Below are 16,080 nucleotides of genomic sequence, written 5' to 3'. Positions count from 1 at the left end.
TCTGTCTAGACGGTCTAGTGTCTGTCTAGACGGTCTACTTTCTGTCTAGACGGTCTAGTTTCTGTCTAGATATACAAGTGAGTCCCATGTATGGACCTCGGGCATTGTCTCTGTGTAACAAGGTTATTATTAATTACAAGATTGAAACACATTGGGCAAACAAATATAAAACGCCAGAGAATAACCAGTCTCCATTATCCGCCGAAACAGATTCCATTGGGCGTAAAAGGCAAAATTGTGGTGAAAATTATGTGTATGGATCACTGAAAACCAGTTTTGCCACCAGAAGAGAAATGTTTCTCGGGCACCGGCGCGTCACCATTAGTTGTGTACAGGAGACGCACCTTTCTGTGCTTGAAAGCTGACCTTGTATCTCGTCAAGTACATCAGCTGCGTTAAGTGTGCGCCCAGTTTAATGTGCACCCAGTTAAATGTGCGCCCAGTTAAATGTGCGCCCAGTTTAATGTGCGCCCAGTTAAATGTGCGCCCAGTTTAACGTGCGCCCAGTTTATTGTGCGCCCAGTTAAATGTGCGCCCAGTTTAATGTGCGCCCAGTTTAATGTGCGCCCAGTTTAATGTGCGCCCAGTTTATTGTGCGCCCAGTTTAATGTGCGCCCAGTTTAATGTGCGCCCAGTTTATATGCACCCAGTTTAATGTGCGCCCAGTTTATATGCACCCAGTTTAATGTGCGCCCAGTTTAATGTGCGCCCAGTTTAATGTGCGCCCAGTTTAATGTGTCCCCAGTTTAATTTGCGCCCAGTTTAATGTGTCCCCAGTTTAATGTGCGCCCAGTTTATATGCACCCAGTTTAATTTGCGCCCAGTTTAATGTGTCCCCAGTTTAATGTGTCCCCAGTTTATATGCACCCAGTTTAATGTGTCCCCAGTTTAATGTGCGCCCAGTTTAATGTGCGCCCAGTTTATATGCACCCAGTTTAATTTGCGCCCAGTTTAATGTGCGCCCAGTTTAATGTGCGCCCAGTTTATATGCACCCAGTTTAATGTGTCCCCAGTTTAATGTGCGCCCAGTTTAATGTGTCCCCAGTTTAATGTGCGACCAGTTTAATGTGTCCCCAGTTTAATGTGGGCCCAGTTTAATGTGCGCCCAGTTTAATGTGTCCCCAGTTTAATGTGTCCCCAGTTTAATGTGCGCCCAGTTTAATGTGCGCCCAGTTTAATGTGCGCCCAGTTTATATGCACCCAGTTTAATGTGTCCCCAGTTTAATGTGCGCCCAGTTTAATGTGTCCCCAGTTTAATGTGTCCCCAGTTTAATGTGCGCCCAGTTTAATGTGCGCCCAGTTTATATGCACCCAGTTTAATGTGTCCCCAGTTTAATGTGCGCCCAGTTTAATGTGCGCCCAGTTTAATGTGCGCCCAGTTTATATGCACCCAGTTTAATGTGTCCCCAGTTTAATGTGCGCCCAGTTTAATGTGTCCCCAGTTTAATGTGTCCCCAGTTTAATGTGCGCCCAGTTTATATGCACCCAGTTTAATGTGTCCCCAGTTTAATGTGCGCGCAGTTTAATGTGTCCCCAGTTTAATGTGTCCCCAGTTTAATGTGCGCCCAGTTTAATGTGTCCCCAGTTTAATGTGTCCCCAGTTTAATGTGCGCCCAGTTTAATGTGTCCCCAGTTTAATGTGCGCCCAGTTTAATGTGCGCCCAGTTTAATGTGCGCCCAGTTTATATGCACCCAGTTTAATGTGTCCCCAGTTTAATGTGTCCCCAGTTTAATGTGCGCCCAGTTTAATGTGCGCCCAATTTATATGCACCCAGTTTAATGTGCGCCCAGTTTAATGTGCGCCCAGTTTAATGTGCGCCCAGTTTATTGTGCGCCCAGTTTAATGTGCGCCCAGTTTAATGTGTCCCCAGTTTAATGTGTCCCCAGTTTAATGTGTCCCCAGTTTAATGTGTCCCCAGTTTAATGTGCGCCCAGTTTAATGTGCGCCCAGTTTAATGTGCGCCCAGTTTAATGTGTCCCCAGTTTAATGTGTCCCCAGTTTAATGTGCGCCCAGTTTATTGTGCCTAGTTGTGTTTGTTGTTATTCTTAGTGGAAAACAGCGTTCCTCCGTCATTACGTTTGTTTCACTAAAGAACACCTACGTCCATCTTCACTTTTGAGAAAAAAATGTGCCCCAGAAACATTTATTTATGCAGCCAAATAAAAAACTAGTAGACAGTAATGTTTTGGACACTTGAATCAATCCTGCCCATTGGCCCGACCCTAGCGCCCCTTTAACGATGTATCGTGTGTGTTGTTTGTACAATAGTAGGTCGATGCTTGCAACCAGGGGATCCCTGTCGTAACGGACAATATGAGATATATTGTGGGTGCAGCTGATGTGTTTGACGAGAAGCTATGAAAGTACAGGGCTCGACAGTTTATTGGCTGACCTTGTGTCATTTGCAGACAGCTGTGCCACGTACTACATCCAACAACTGGCGCTGATATTTCATCAAAATTACTTTTATGAATACATGTTCAGGGCCAGTGATGCTGCCACCGGGCCCTAACCGAGCTTTTCCTTTTTGGCTATTTCGGTTAATACCCCAGAAATCAGATATCACGCCTCGCCGTGTTGTAAATTAGATATTCAAGTCTAGGAATCAAGGCTTCGTTACGATAATTACCAAAAAGTGATATGAGGATGTCGTAAAATTGACGTAAATGATTAGGCTCAAGGTGAAGGTCATCCATTAAGGACATAGTTTTCACAGCGCATTTGAGGTTTATTGCTGTCCAATTGGGCATCATTTGTCAAAAGAACCATGTTGAGATGAAAGAAAAATAGTTTAATTGTCTCGAAATGTTTCCGAGTTCGCCGCATAAGAGGTTCGCAAATCTTGTTAACGACATGCCAGAAACCGCGCATCAAGAGACTCATCAATGGCAGAATGCCTCCACGAGTCGAGGATGAATAAAGCTGGATGGGTCATTGTGGCAAGAGAGTAATTGAATATTGACTGACAGTGGAACTTTTCTAACAGATAGGATCTTGAAGCTGTTTCAGAATCAAGAGTCTAGTGTCTGTTAGTATCAGCCCGTTAAAGCACGAGACATGATGCAATTATGACATCCAGCTCGTTTCTATAGGGAGTCATGATATAATACGTACGTGTGCAGTTTGCGTCAAAATAGAAATATCTGCTTATGCAACTAGAAACTAAATACTTTTTGGGGCGTTTAAGATGAAACCATATCTGAAGGATCATTGCTTTCTGGGGTATTGTATCCTCGACTATCAGTGCAAAGAATCAAATTCCTTTCAATTCCACTTTACGAAGAACATACATCATTAGTATTTGAGACGATTTGAGGATGTCTTATCTCCATGCAGTATGTATGTGTGCTTTGTGTCATGAGCGGTAATGAAGACCTAATAACTCCCAGCTGTCATACTACCACTATCAAGACATACATACTCCGAGTGTCATACTATCAAAATATAGTTACTCCGAGTGTCATACTATCAAGACATACATACTCCGAGTGTCATACTATCAAAATATAGTTACTCCGAGTGTCATACTATCAAGACATACATACTCCGAGTGTCATACTATCAAAATATACTTACTCCAAGTGTCATACTATCAAGACATACATACTCCGAGTGTCATACTATCAAGACATACATACTCCGAGTGTCATACTATCAAGACATACATACTCCGAGTGTCATACTATCAAAATATACTTACTCCGAGTGTCATACTATCAAAATATACTTACTCCGAGTGTCATACTGCCGCTATCAAGATATACTTATTCCGTGTGTCATACTGCCATTATAAATTTATGCCTACTCCGAGTGTCATACTGCCACTATCAAGATATACTTACTCCGAGTGTCATACTGCCATTATAAATTTATGCCTACTCCGAGTGTCATACTGCCACTATCAAGACATACTTATTCCGTGTGTCATACTGTCACTATCAAGATATACTTACTCCGAGTGTCATACTGTCAAGATTTACTTACTGCGCGTGTCAGACTATCAAGATATAGGTACTCCGAATGTAGGGTAGGGAGGGGGTTCTACTACTGTCCCCACTGTACCCATATGGGAATCAAACCCAGGCCACACTGCTTCAACCACTGTGCCACCAATCGATACTCATTTTCAGTCTAGCTCTTTTTGGACTTACATCTAATTTGGCTGGTTCTACCTCAAACATCGATACATCAGGCGTGCAACGATATTTCCATATGATCTGGTTTAACTACTTTATCATTATCTTCAGTTGGCGGTGGGGTAGCCTAGTGGCTAAAGCATTTGCTCGTCACGCCGAAGTCACGGGTTCGAGTCCCAACATGGGTACAATGTGCGAAGCCCATTTCTTGTGTCCCCCGCCGTGATTTTGCTGGAATATTGCTAAAAGTGACGTAAAACCATACTCACTCACTCACTCACTCACTCACATTATCTTGCTTTGTCTTTTATGTTATGACTTGATATTATTATCGATATTTGTCAACATGATTCACACGTTAATTATGTATATGTGGAATATACATATGGCAATGTTAATATTTCCAGTTATTTCAGATGAATGAGTACAGCTATACAGGCATCAAAGCCAGCCTGAAAAGGAAATAATTATATCCTAAATTCTCTGAAATATTTTCATAAAACTGCCCGAAAATTAAAATTTGGTTTGGTCTATTGGTCATAGGCAACTTCGTTTCGTCGGCTATACATCAGTTGAAGTTCATCTGATGCTTGAATTGTGCTGCGTTATCTCCAAATCCTTTGAACAATCTCATATGCAATGAACTCGGAAGTTCCAGGGTGAAGCTCTCTCCAAAATTACAGCACCGGAAACAGGAGAGTGCGCATGCGTGATTCGTAGGAGATTTATGTTCCTCCCTCAGGCAATTTGGAAGCAACTTCACACACGAGACGTGAATCAAGTTTAATGTTTTGTGAGTTGTACTGGGTCACACGCGTGCGCAGATCGATATCTCATGCACGTGCAAGTCACATCCAGCCTCGACTTGAAATATTAATTACATTTTACACGTCCAAGCGGGATGTTTTATTCGGGTTCGTGTCGGGTTCAAAGCCCGGATTCCAACAGTCATGGAGGATACTATGTCACAGGGCAGTAATTGCACCAGCACCGGAGTCACCGCCTTATTCCTCAGCCGATTAACACCTTACGGAGGCATCTGAAAAAGTCTTTCATTTTAATCTGCGGAGAATTTATTTAATCAAGGAAACGGCCTGCTTTTGTTACATTCATTTGCTAGCTGTGACCCCGAAATACCGCTGTTACTCGGGCAGCTTTAATCGAAGCAACTTTGACATTAAAATCAGACGCTGTCATTCGATGCAAAGCCGAAAGGATATGACCTCCATTTTGTCCCCATTTATCATTGAATTTTTTTTGGCTTTCTTTGTTTCGAGTTCATTGTTTTTTCATTCATGTTAATAAGTCTTCTAAAAGCGGATTGAGACGTGATGTATTTAATAATTACCTCATTATTACGCGGTTACCAGGGACGAGGAGCATACGACGCAAACTTTGTAACGTGACATGGCATTATATCTCGGTTTACGTATTGTTTAGAAATTATATTCAAGTAAGTATGAATAAAATAACATTTGAAATATTTTTTCCCCCATTTTGATTAACTGGTATCGTATACGGTAGACGCTTATGGAACGAAGCGTGACATTGTCAAGGAAATATTTATTTTATCTACAAATTAAGACAAATTGCAATTAAGATAATTGTGACGTTAAGAATTATCTTAACTGGTCAAGAATGGTTGGTTGGTGTATTATTTTTAAAATTTAATGTAAAGCATTGAAAAGGGACAATGTGTGTGGGATGAATTGATACACATATTGTGTAGATTTAATTTTTTTTTTATCATTTTGGGTCGATGTTGGTTGTGAAAATATTTTTGTCATATTGTAGCACGTGATTGGTGAATTATCAAACGGCATCTCCGCTCTCAATTGTGTCAGTGATTTAAAAGGACAACGATCGTAAAACAACTCAATACCTTTTGCAATGTCGACTATGTGCATGTAATGCAAGCATCGGTCATAGTTACCATTGATGTAAGAGGGTAAACATCACGTTGATCTGTAACCGTTCATGCTGTCAACGGTTGAAACTGATTGATCATTACAACTGACGTTTATACAGACGACGTTGTAACTGCTGTTGTATTGATACTGCTGATACTAAATACGTCATACTGGCAAGGTTCATGTTGACGTTAAAACTGACTGTCATACTGACAAGGTTCATCCTGACGTTAAAACTGACTGTCATACTGACAAGGTTCATGTTTCGTTAAAACTGACTGTCATACTGGCAAGGTTCATGTTTCGTTAAAACTGACTGTCATACTGACAAGGTTCATGTTTCGTTAAAACTGACTGTCATACTGGCAAGGTTCATGTTGACGTTAAAACTGACTGTCATACTGACAAGGTTCATGTTTCGTTAAAACTGACTGTCATACTGGCAAGGTTCATGTTTCGTTAAAACTGACTGTCATACTGACAAGGTTCATGTTTCGTTAAAACTGACTGTCATACTGACAAGGTTCATGTTGACGTTAAAACTGACTGTCATACTGACAAGGTTCATGTTTCGTTAAAACTGACTGTCATACTGGCAAGGTTCATGTTGACGTTAAAACTGACTGTCATACTGGCAAGGTTCGTGTTGACGTTAAAACTGACTGTCATACTGGCAAGGTTCATGCCCACGTTAACACTGACTGTCATACTGACAAGGTTCATGCCGACGTTAAAACTGACTGTCATACTGACAAGGTTCATACTGACGTTAAAACTGACTGTCATACTGGCAAGGTTCATCCTGACGTTAAAACTGACTGTCATACTGGTAAGGTTCATGCTGACGTTAAAACTGACTGTCATACTGGCAAGGTTCATGCCGACGTTAACACTGACTGTCATACTGGCAAGGTTCATGCCGACGTTAAAACTGACTGTCATACTGACAAGGTTCATACTGACGTTAAAACTGACTATCATACTGGCAAGGTTCATCCTGACGTTAAAACTGACTGTCATACTGACAAGGTTCATGCTGACGTTAAAACTGACTGTCATACTGGCAAGGTTCGTGTTGACGTTGAAACTGACTGTCATACTGACAAGGTTCATGCTGACGTTAAAACTGACTGTCATACTGGCAAGGTTCATGCCGACGTTAACACTGACTGTCACACTGGCAAGGACCATGCTGACGTTAAAACTGACTGTCATACTGACAAGGTTCGTGTTGACGTTAAAACTGACTGTCATACTGACAAGGTTCATGTCGACGTTAAAACTGACTGTCATACTGACAAGGTTCGTGTTGACGTTAAAACTGACTGTCATACTGACAAGGTTCATGTCGACGTTAAAACTGACTGTCATACTGACAAGGTTCGTGTTGACGTTAAAACTGACTGTCATACTGACAAGGTTCATGCTGACGTTGAAACTGACTGTCATACTGGCAAGGTTCATGCTGACGTTAAAACTAACTGTCATACTGACAAGGTTCATGCTGACGTTAACACTGACTGTTATACTGGCAAGGTTCGTGTTGACGTTGAAACTGACTGTCATACTGGCAAGGTTCATGCTGACGTTGAAACTGACTGTTATACTGACAAGGACCATGCTGACGTTAACACTGACTGTTATACTGGCAAGGTTCATGCTGACGTTAAAACTGACTGTCAGACTGACAAGGACCATGCTGACGTTAACACTGACTGTTATACTGGCAAGGTTCGTGTTGACGTTGAAACTGACTGTCATACTGGCAAGGTTCATGCTGACGTTAAAACTGACTGTCATACTGACAAGGACCATGCTGACGTTAACACTGACTGTTATACTGACAAGGTTCATGCCGACGTTAAAACTGACTGTCATACTGACAAGGTTCGTGTTGACGTTAAAACTGACTGTAATACTGGCAAGGTTCGTGTTGACGTTGAAAGTGACTGTCATACTGACAAGGTTCATGCCGACGTTAAAACTGACTGTCATACTGACAAGGTTCGTGTTGACGTTTAAACTGACTGTAATACTGGCAAGGTTCGTGTTGACGTTGAAACTGACTGTCATACTGAGAAGGATCATGCTGACGTTGAAACTGACTGTCATACTGGCAAGGTTCGTGTTGACGTTGAAACTGACTGTCATACTGGCAAGGTTCGTTTTGACGTTAAACCTGACTGTCATACTGGCAAGGTTCATGCTGACGTTAAAACTGACTGTCATACTGGCAAGGTTAATGTTGACGTTAAAACTGACTGTCATACTGGCAAGGTTCATGTTGACGTTAACACTGACTGTCATACTGGCAAGGTTCATGTTGACGTTAACACTGACTGTCATACTGGCAAGGTTCATGCCGACGTTAAAACTGACTGTCATACTGACAAGGTTCATACTGACGTTAAAACTGACTGTCATACCGGCAAGGTTCATGTTGACGTTAATACTGACTGTGATACTGGTAAGGTTCATGTCGACGTTACAACTGACTGTCATACTGACAAGGTTCATGCCGACGTTAAAACTGACTTTCATACCGGCAAGGTTCATACTGACGTTGAAAGTGAAAGGTTGAAACCTACGACTTTGAAACTAACCTCGTGGCTAAGGATGTACATTATACTAACAACGTTGAAATACTGATGACGTTGATATACTGATGGCGTTGATATACCGATGGCGTTGAAATACGTATGGTGTTGATATACCGATTGCGTTGATATACTGATGGCGTTGATATACCGATGGCGTTGAAATACGTATGGCGTTGATATACTGATTGCGTTGATATACTGATGGCGTTGATATACCGATGGCGTTGAAATACGTATGGTGTTGAAATACATATGTCGTGGACATACCGATGGCGTTTATATACAGATGCCGTTGAAATATGTATGGCGTTGATATACCGATGTCGTTGAAATACGTATTGCGTTGATATACCGGTGGGGTTGATATTTCGATGGCGTTGATATACTGATGTTGATATACAGATACTGATATACTTATGCCGTTGATATATTAATGGCGTTGATGTACTGCGGAGGTTGACATTCTTATGTCGTCGACAATGTTGATATATTGATCGAGTTGCTTTGAACATTATTTCAGTTCTATCACAGCTTGATGGAGAAGATGTACGAAATCAATCAGTTAGTAGATGTTTACCACTTTAGTAAAAATCCACAATCACAATTAGAACGAGTCAGTGAGTGAATGAGTGAGTGAGTTGGGTTTAACGCCGCTTTTAACAGTAGTACAGTTATATCAGAGCATGTCAGCTTAATGTGGGAAGAAAGCCCGAAGTGATGCTGGTCTCAGACGTTTACCACTTGGTGAAACCCACGAGCACGGGTATTGTGCTGACAAACCTAGAAACATAATTGAGGGGAACCGGCATTCGAACCCACAGTCATAGGGTTCTGGCGTGCCAAAGGGACGCAACTCTGCACAGCGAATCGCGGTGTCTTATACGACTGGGCCACCCTCAGTGACAATCAGGGCGAATCTGGGATTAGAACCAGGACCATGACATACCATAGGGACGCACAGCGGGTTCCGGCACTTTAGACGACCCATGGGTGAATAACAAATATGAGTGATAGTGATAGTGACACATACAATGCCAATTTCATTCTCACAACTACTCGTGAAAACAGGGACGGCAACGATGCAAGCAAAGTGAAAACATCGACATTGGCATAGACGTGTACAACGTTGGTGACACCCACACGAGTGTGGTACAGACATACCAAGAATCAGGGCGAATCTGGGATCATAGGATTCTGGCACGCCAAAGGGGCGCAATTCTGTTAACGGCGTGTTAAACGACTGGGCCACCCATTCCCCCATTACTATTACGTCACAAGTCTAGAATAATATTAATCTATAAGACAAATTGTGTTGAAATTATCAATGTCAAAATCTAAATTGAAAAACGAACGACTATCCTTTTCTAATCAATATCCGGCTGGAGTTTTTGTGTGTGCAGCTGACATTTTGACATATTAGTCAATATTCCAATAGGAAATATGATTACTACACAACATGATTCATGATAGGATATTAGCTTTGATAAGATGTTAAAACTTTACAAATGTCCTTGCGTCACGCGAAAACCAAATTACAATATGAATATTCCTCATTAAAGTGTGATTGATAAAGGTTAGTTGTAATTCCGGTGTACCTAATAACAGCGAATATTCGTAATAAGAGAAAGAAACAGCGACTATACCTAATAATCAGAACAGCAAATACATGTAACAAACAGGTACAGTGAATACATGTAACAAACAGGTACAGTGAATACATGTAACAAACAGGTACAGTGAATACATCTTACAAACACGTACTGCAAATATTCCTTACAAACAGGTACACAGTGAATACATATAACAAACAGGTACAGCGAATACATCTTACAACACGTACTGCGAATAATCCTTATAAACAGGTACAGCGAATACATCCAACAAACAGGTACACAGCGAATACATCTTACAAAATGTACTGCGAATAACCCTTACAAACAGGTACACATCGAATACATCTAACAAACAGGTACAGCGAATACATCTAACAAACAGGTACACAGCGAATACATCTTACAAACATGTACTGAGAATAATCCTTACAAACAGGTACACAGCGAATACATCTTACAAACAGGTACAGCGATTACATCTTACAAACAGGTACAGCGAATGCATCTTTGCAAATCAATTACTTCCGTACTATCTGGATAATGTGAAAAACGCCCATCTCAAGGTTTATAGCATTTGTAAGACTGAACGCATTGTCTCTTACCATAATAGGATAATTCAACAACGTTTATGTATCGTCAGGGTTCTAAACGCTCTCCCTGCCTCAGTACACCAGCACATTAGTGATAATCCACACTCAGGGGTTCGGCTACAGGGTTCCATGACAACACAGACCTAAATCACGACAATTCAGTTGCTGGTCGTGTTGTAGAATATGAGTGAGAAAGTGAAGACTATGTATTTTAGGATATTTCAGTATAAAGGCCACATGCCAAAGTACAATATAGATACATGCACCATATACAAAGAGGCGGTACAATAACAAGAGTGCAGTTAAAGTACAAATCAGAATTATAAAAATGAAGAACGTAAAGATAGGGTATCTTTTATGTATTTTTCAAATAATGAAAAGGTTTCAATGTTAGAAGATGGAATAGGGGTCTGAGGGAATATTCATTTTTTAAAGTTAGTGTTGGGAAAATATGTGTCTTAAAATATATTAAGTTGGGCAGACAAAATAAACTCACCTTCTATAGTATTTTTACAAAAAAGACAAGATCTATGGTTTCTAGCGACACCTTACCGCCTTCCGATATTTTTCATGATTTGTAATTCTCCAATTCTTAATAACGTTAAATATCTTCTTTGCTCTCTTTTGGATACATGAAGCAAATACGGTTTAATTTCGAAAGTTGACTTTATAGTACAGTAAAAATCTAAAATTGAATGTTTATTTAACTTTGAAAAAAGGGGATTGATCACAACAGTCTTAAACGTTTTGTTGAAATTCTAAAAGAAATAAATCAGTGTGGATGTTTAGCAATGGACGGGATCTCACGCCTGACGGAAACATGAAGGTCACTGTGTAGGACTGACGTGGGTGGTTTCAATTTCTTGCGGCGGGACACGATCGGACACGGAACTCATTTAACCTGTTGGTCATGTCTAAATACCGACATCCTTTGCTTTTAAGATTCTATTATGAGTTAAGAAGGGGTGGGCCAAGCGGTCAAAATCAAGAGTCAAGCGTCAAGAGTTGTGTCCATTTTCCTTACCAGGATCCGGGTTCAAATTTCAGATTCATCCCTTGGTATGTTATCTGATGCTCGTGGGATTGATTGGTACCACACCACCGCCTGATTATTATTCTTGGATTGTCAGCAACATCCTCAGAGTTTCGCCAAAGCTGTAAAAGTCTAGGACCTGCATCACTAAGGGTTTTCCCCCACATGAAGCTGACACGCCATGATATAACTGTATTTAAGTCCACAGCTAACTCAGTCATCTACACGCTGTCTAATCCCTGTAAAAGACGAAAATAATTAAATCCCTTATAAGGCATTCCAAAGCTAGATTGCTCGAAAAAGGTTCCTGCACCTACTAAAAAGCTAACTCACTCACTGAAAAACAATTACGTTTAATTCTTCAATTTCGAAACCTAAAACCCCCTTCTCTCATTCCCCGGTGTGTAAAAAAGGATTTGCTTTCTCTCGTAGCAGAGAGCATTACGAAACGTAAACCTTTAGAGCAAATGTCAAAGGGTCTTTGCCGACTGAGATACATGTACTACCGCCGATTATTGCGCAATATACACTCTGTGGCCACTCTAGCGCCTGAGGATCGGGAGTTGTATTTCTATTATATTAATAGTTCCACAAAAACAAGGAAGGGTTCTCCTTCTACAAGGGTTGTTTTTGTTCATGTAAGTAGAGCCCTTACCTGCCAGAATAAATAAACATTGTTGTTCCTTAATAGAGTTCTTCAGATCCTGAAACCTATCCCTTCTGGTAATAATGGCACACAATGGCAGTGGCGTTTTGTACTGCGTAGTAGCATTCTTTCTTAAAACACGATGCTGTTTAAAGATTGCATTTACTCTTACCATTATCCAAGACAGACGCGTTTGAAGCGGTTGGTAATTGAATTCTTGTATCTGGCGCTTGTATCTTGAGTGTAGTTGCCCTTTGGCGCATGGGGTTGGCGTTGTTTTTCGGAACTTTCTTTACGACATTGAGCTGTTGTTGTTAGTTCGGTAGTCACATTACGACATTTGATTGTTGTTGATAGTTCGGTAGTCACTTTTACGACAAATGATTGTTGTTGGTAGTGTGGTAGTCGCTTCACGACATTGGACTGTTGTTGGTAGTTCGGTAGTCACTTTTACGACATTGGATTGTTGTTGGTAGTTTGGTAGTCGCTTTACGACATTGGACTGTTGTTGGTAGTTCGGTAGTCACATTACGACATTTGATTGTTGTTGATAGTTCGGTAGTCACTTTTACGACATTGGACTGTTGTTGGTAGTTCGGTAGTCACTGTTACGACATTTGATTGTTGTTGGTAGTTTGGTAGTCGCTTTACGACATTGGACTGGTGTTGGTAGTTTGGTAGTCACTTAAAGACATTGGACTGGTGTTGGTAGTGTGGTAGTCGCTTTACGACATTGGACTGTTGTTGGTAGTTCGGTAGTCGCTTTACGACATTGGACTGGTGTTGGTAGTTTGGTAGTCGCTTTACGACATTGGACAGTTGTTGGTAGTTCGGTAGTCACTGTACAGCTTCCGTGGTTTAGTGGACAGAGCGTCTGCCCGGAAGGTGGAAGGTCGGTGGTTCGAGTCCCGGTCGCGTCATACCAGAAGGACCTTAAAGGATAGTATTAGGGCTATTACAAGGACTGGTTGGCTCGGAGTCAGTTTCCTGTGTCTGAGTGGTGTATCCATGTTAACCTGCAGAATGGCATCGAAGTTGGCTAGCACTGTAAAACCTTCTGAGGCTGAATTGTTTCACCGACTCATGTTTTTACAAATATTTTACTTCGATACAAGTCTGTGGTATAACTTAAAATCGAAGGCGGCGAAAAGTCTCTTGAAAATGTATGAAGATGATTATGAATGGCGTTTTAGAATATATACAGTAAACTACGGTTATAACGAATTCAAAGGGATCACTAATTTTAGTTCGTTATAACTGTAGTTCGTTATAAGCAGATATATAGCATATATACAACAAAAGGTCGGGACTAAAAAATAAGTTCGTTATATCGGTTAGTTCGTTATAAGCGTGTTCGTTATAACCGTAGTTTACTATATATATATATATATATATATATATATATATATATATATATATATATATATATATATATATATATAGTAATAATTAAATAAGTGGAGTAAGATTGAATACAGTTTTAATAGGCTAGCGCTTTCAACTCGTACTACGTACGAGTCTCATCAGGCCATAACTGAATAACGGACATGAAAGTACACTCGAATACTGATCAAATATGGTTTGTAGACGAAAAAGTTATATAATACCCACTTGCCAACCACAGCTTTTGGAATTTTATATAGATATAATCCCCCTCATTCACCAAACCATCGCCTACAGATCTATGTAAATACAAATCATTTCGATCCACACTGATATTTTCAACGAAATATCCAATATCATTAAAAAAAATCAAAAAGTATAGTTTATCTACAAAAGGTGTACATAAATCACCATCATAATTTCCCATTGAGAAATGTACACCATCTCCCGGAGTATCCCACGTGGCACATGATATTACACCGCCACGGCTGGGACAGTGGTTATCAACGAGACATTTGTTCCTGTATATTTACACTGAACATTAAGAAGTGTGGGTGCTTGATAAAATCGTTCTAGGGTAATTTTCTCCCACTCATAAGCTATGCCAACACACAGAAGCTGCAATCTCACACAGCTGTTTGAGCTGAAATACGGAGATAAAAAATCAATGTTTGTTGTTCCTAAAACAAGAAAAGTATTCCGTGAGTCGCGATGAGTTCGCGATGTGTAAGGAGCTTACAAGCGGTTGATGGCTCAGTGTCCTGTTTCTAGAGGGATGACTTTTTTGGTTTCAAAGAGAAGCAAGATGCCAGATTATTTGGTTATAAAGTTCTTTCACACGTGGCTTGTTTAAGGTAAACGAGAAGTCCCAAAACAATCACCAAAGCTTAAAGCCGGTTTATTTTTAGCAGGTTACATAGCGTCAATTCGACATGACATTCAATGCTTATATTCCTAAATACAAAGTGACTTAACGTAAGGAGTACCGTGACAGTTTTGTACAATTACAGTAAACTACGGTTATAACAAACTCAAAGAGACCACTAATTGTACTTCGTTATAACTGTAGTTCGTTATAAGCAGATATACAGCATATATACAACAAAAGGCCGGGACTAAAAAATAAGTTCGTTATATCGGTTAGTTCGTTATAAGCGTGTTCGTTATAACCGTAGTTAACTGTACTAATGCAGGACAAGGGTCATTTGTGTTACTTTAACTTTGGTTACGGCGTGCTGACAAACAATAGGTTCATAATCGAGAATAATCTCCGGTATTCGAAACCCAAATCAGTAGATCCTGGCACACTAAGGGGAGACAACCCTGCACACCGAATCCCTGCACTTAGGGCCACGTGATGTAAGATTAGTAACATTCCGTATTTATTAGTGAGGCATTATTTAGCGATACAGCGACAATTCATTGAAGGAGAACCTTATTCAATAAAACCACAAGTAAATATAAACGTCAACACCAGTGAATAATCAGTCTCCGTTATCTGACAAAATAGATTCCATTGGGCGTAAAAGGCAACATAGTCGTGAAAATTGTATAAATAAATCACTGAAAATCAGTGATGACGCCAGGTGATCGTGAAAAGGGTAAATATGTCCTCCTCAGCCGGTAGCACCTGCCATTCGCACCCGCCATTCGCACCCGCCATTCGCCCAATCTGCATACAAAGTTAGTGTGTGTTGCCTTACGCTCTCACAGCAGTACTCCTGCCATAAACAAAGCCAAACCATTGTGTCTTTACCAGACAATCCAGTGATGGACCAAACAATCCAGTGATATAGTGTCTGGGCCGGACAACAGTGACACGAAAGCGCGTTTACTGATTTTGTTGACGATAACAACCACATGTTCATTTTGGCTTATTTCTGCTGCATACAAGTGCAGTGTTCTGCTGCTTAAAAGTAAATAGCAACATATTTAGACATATCTAAACATATCTAAAATATGTAAACATATTTCTACAGTATCCGTTCATTTCAATAATTCGTCATGAGTGAGTGAGTGAGTTGGACAGTATTCCAGTTATATCACGGCGTGTCAGCTTAGTGTGGGAGGAAAGCCTGAAGTGATGCAGGTCTCAGACGTTTACCACTTCTGTGAAACCCACGAGCACGGGTATGGTGCTGACAAACCTAGAAACATAATCGGGGCG

The 16,080-nt window shown here is 40.6% G+C and overlaps 2 protein-coding genes across 2 annotated transcripts in view; one reads left to right on the top strand and one right to left on the bottom strand.

The window, feature by feature from the left end:
* LOC139470184 (polycomb complex protein BMI-1-A-like) overlaps positions 1 to 16,080 on the top strand; it is a 113,456-nt gene that overhangs the window by 10,638 nt on the left and 86,738 nt on the right. The gene's annotated exons all lie outside the window — the stretch shown is intronic.
* LOC139470420 (uncharacterized) lies at positions 6,613 to 8,604 on the bottom strand. Its single transcript, XM_071252830.1, has one exon. It carries the CDS (start codon positions 8,602 to 8,604, stop codon positions 6,613 to 6,615), a length of 1,992 nt encoding a protein of 663 aa, XP_071108931.1.

This window comes from Haliotis cracherodii, unplaced genomic scaffold, assembly GCF_022045235.1.
Source record: "Haliotis cracherodii isolate W230 unplaced genomic scaffold, xgHalCrac1.p SCAF_20, whole genome shotgun sequence".
NCBI classification, from domain to species: Eukaryota; Metazoa; Mollusca; class Gastropoda; order Lepetellida; family Haliotidae; genus Haliotis; species Haliotis cracherodii.
The sequence above is the reverse complement of the archived record's forward strand: the minus strand, read 5'-3'. Positions and strand labels throughout refer to the sequence as shown.

Excerpts from the sequence above, each read along its gene's own strand:
- LOC139470420 (XM_071252830.1), bottom strand. The coding sequence starts at position 8,604 with ATGAACCTTGCCGGTATGAAAGTCAGTTTTAACGTCGGCATGAACCTT.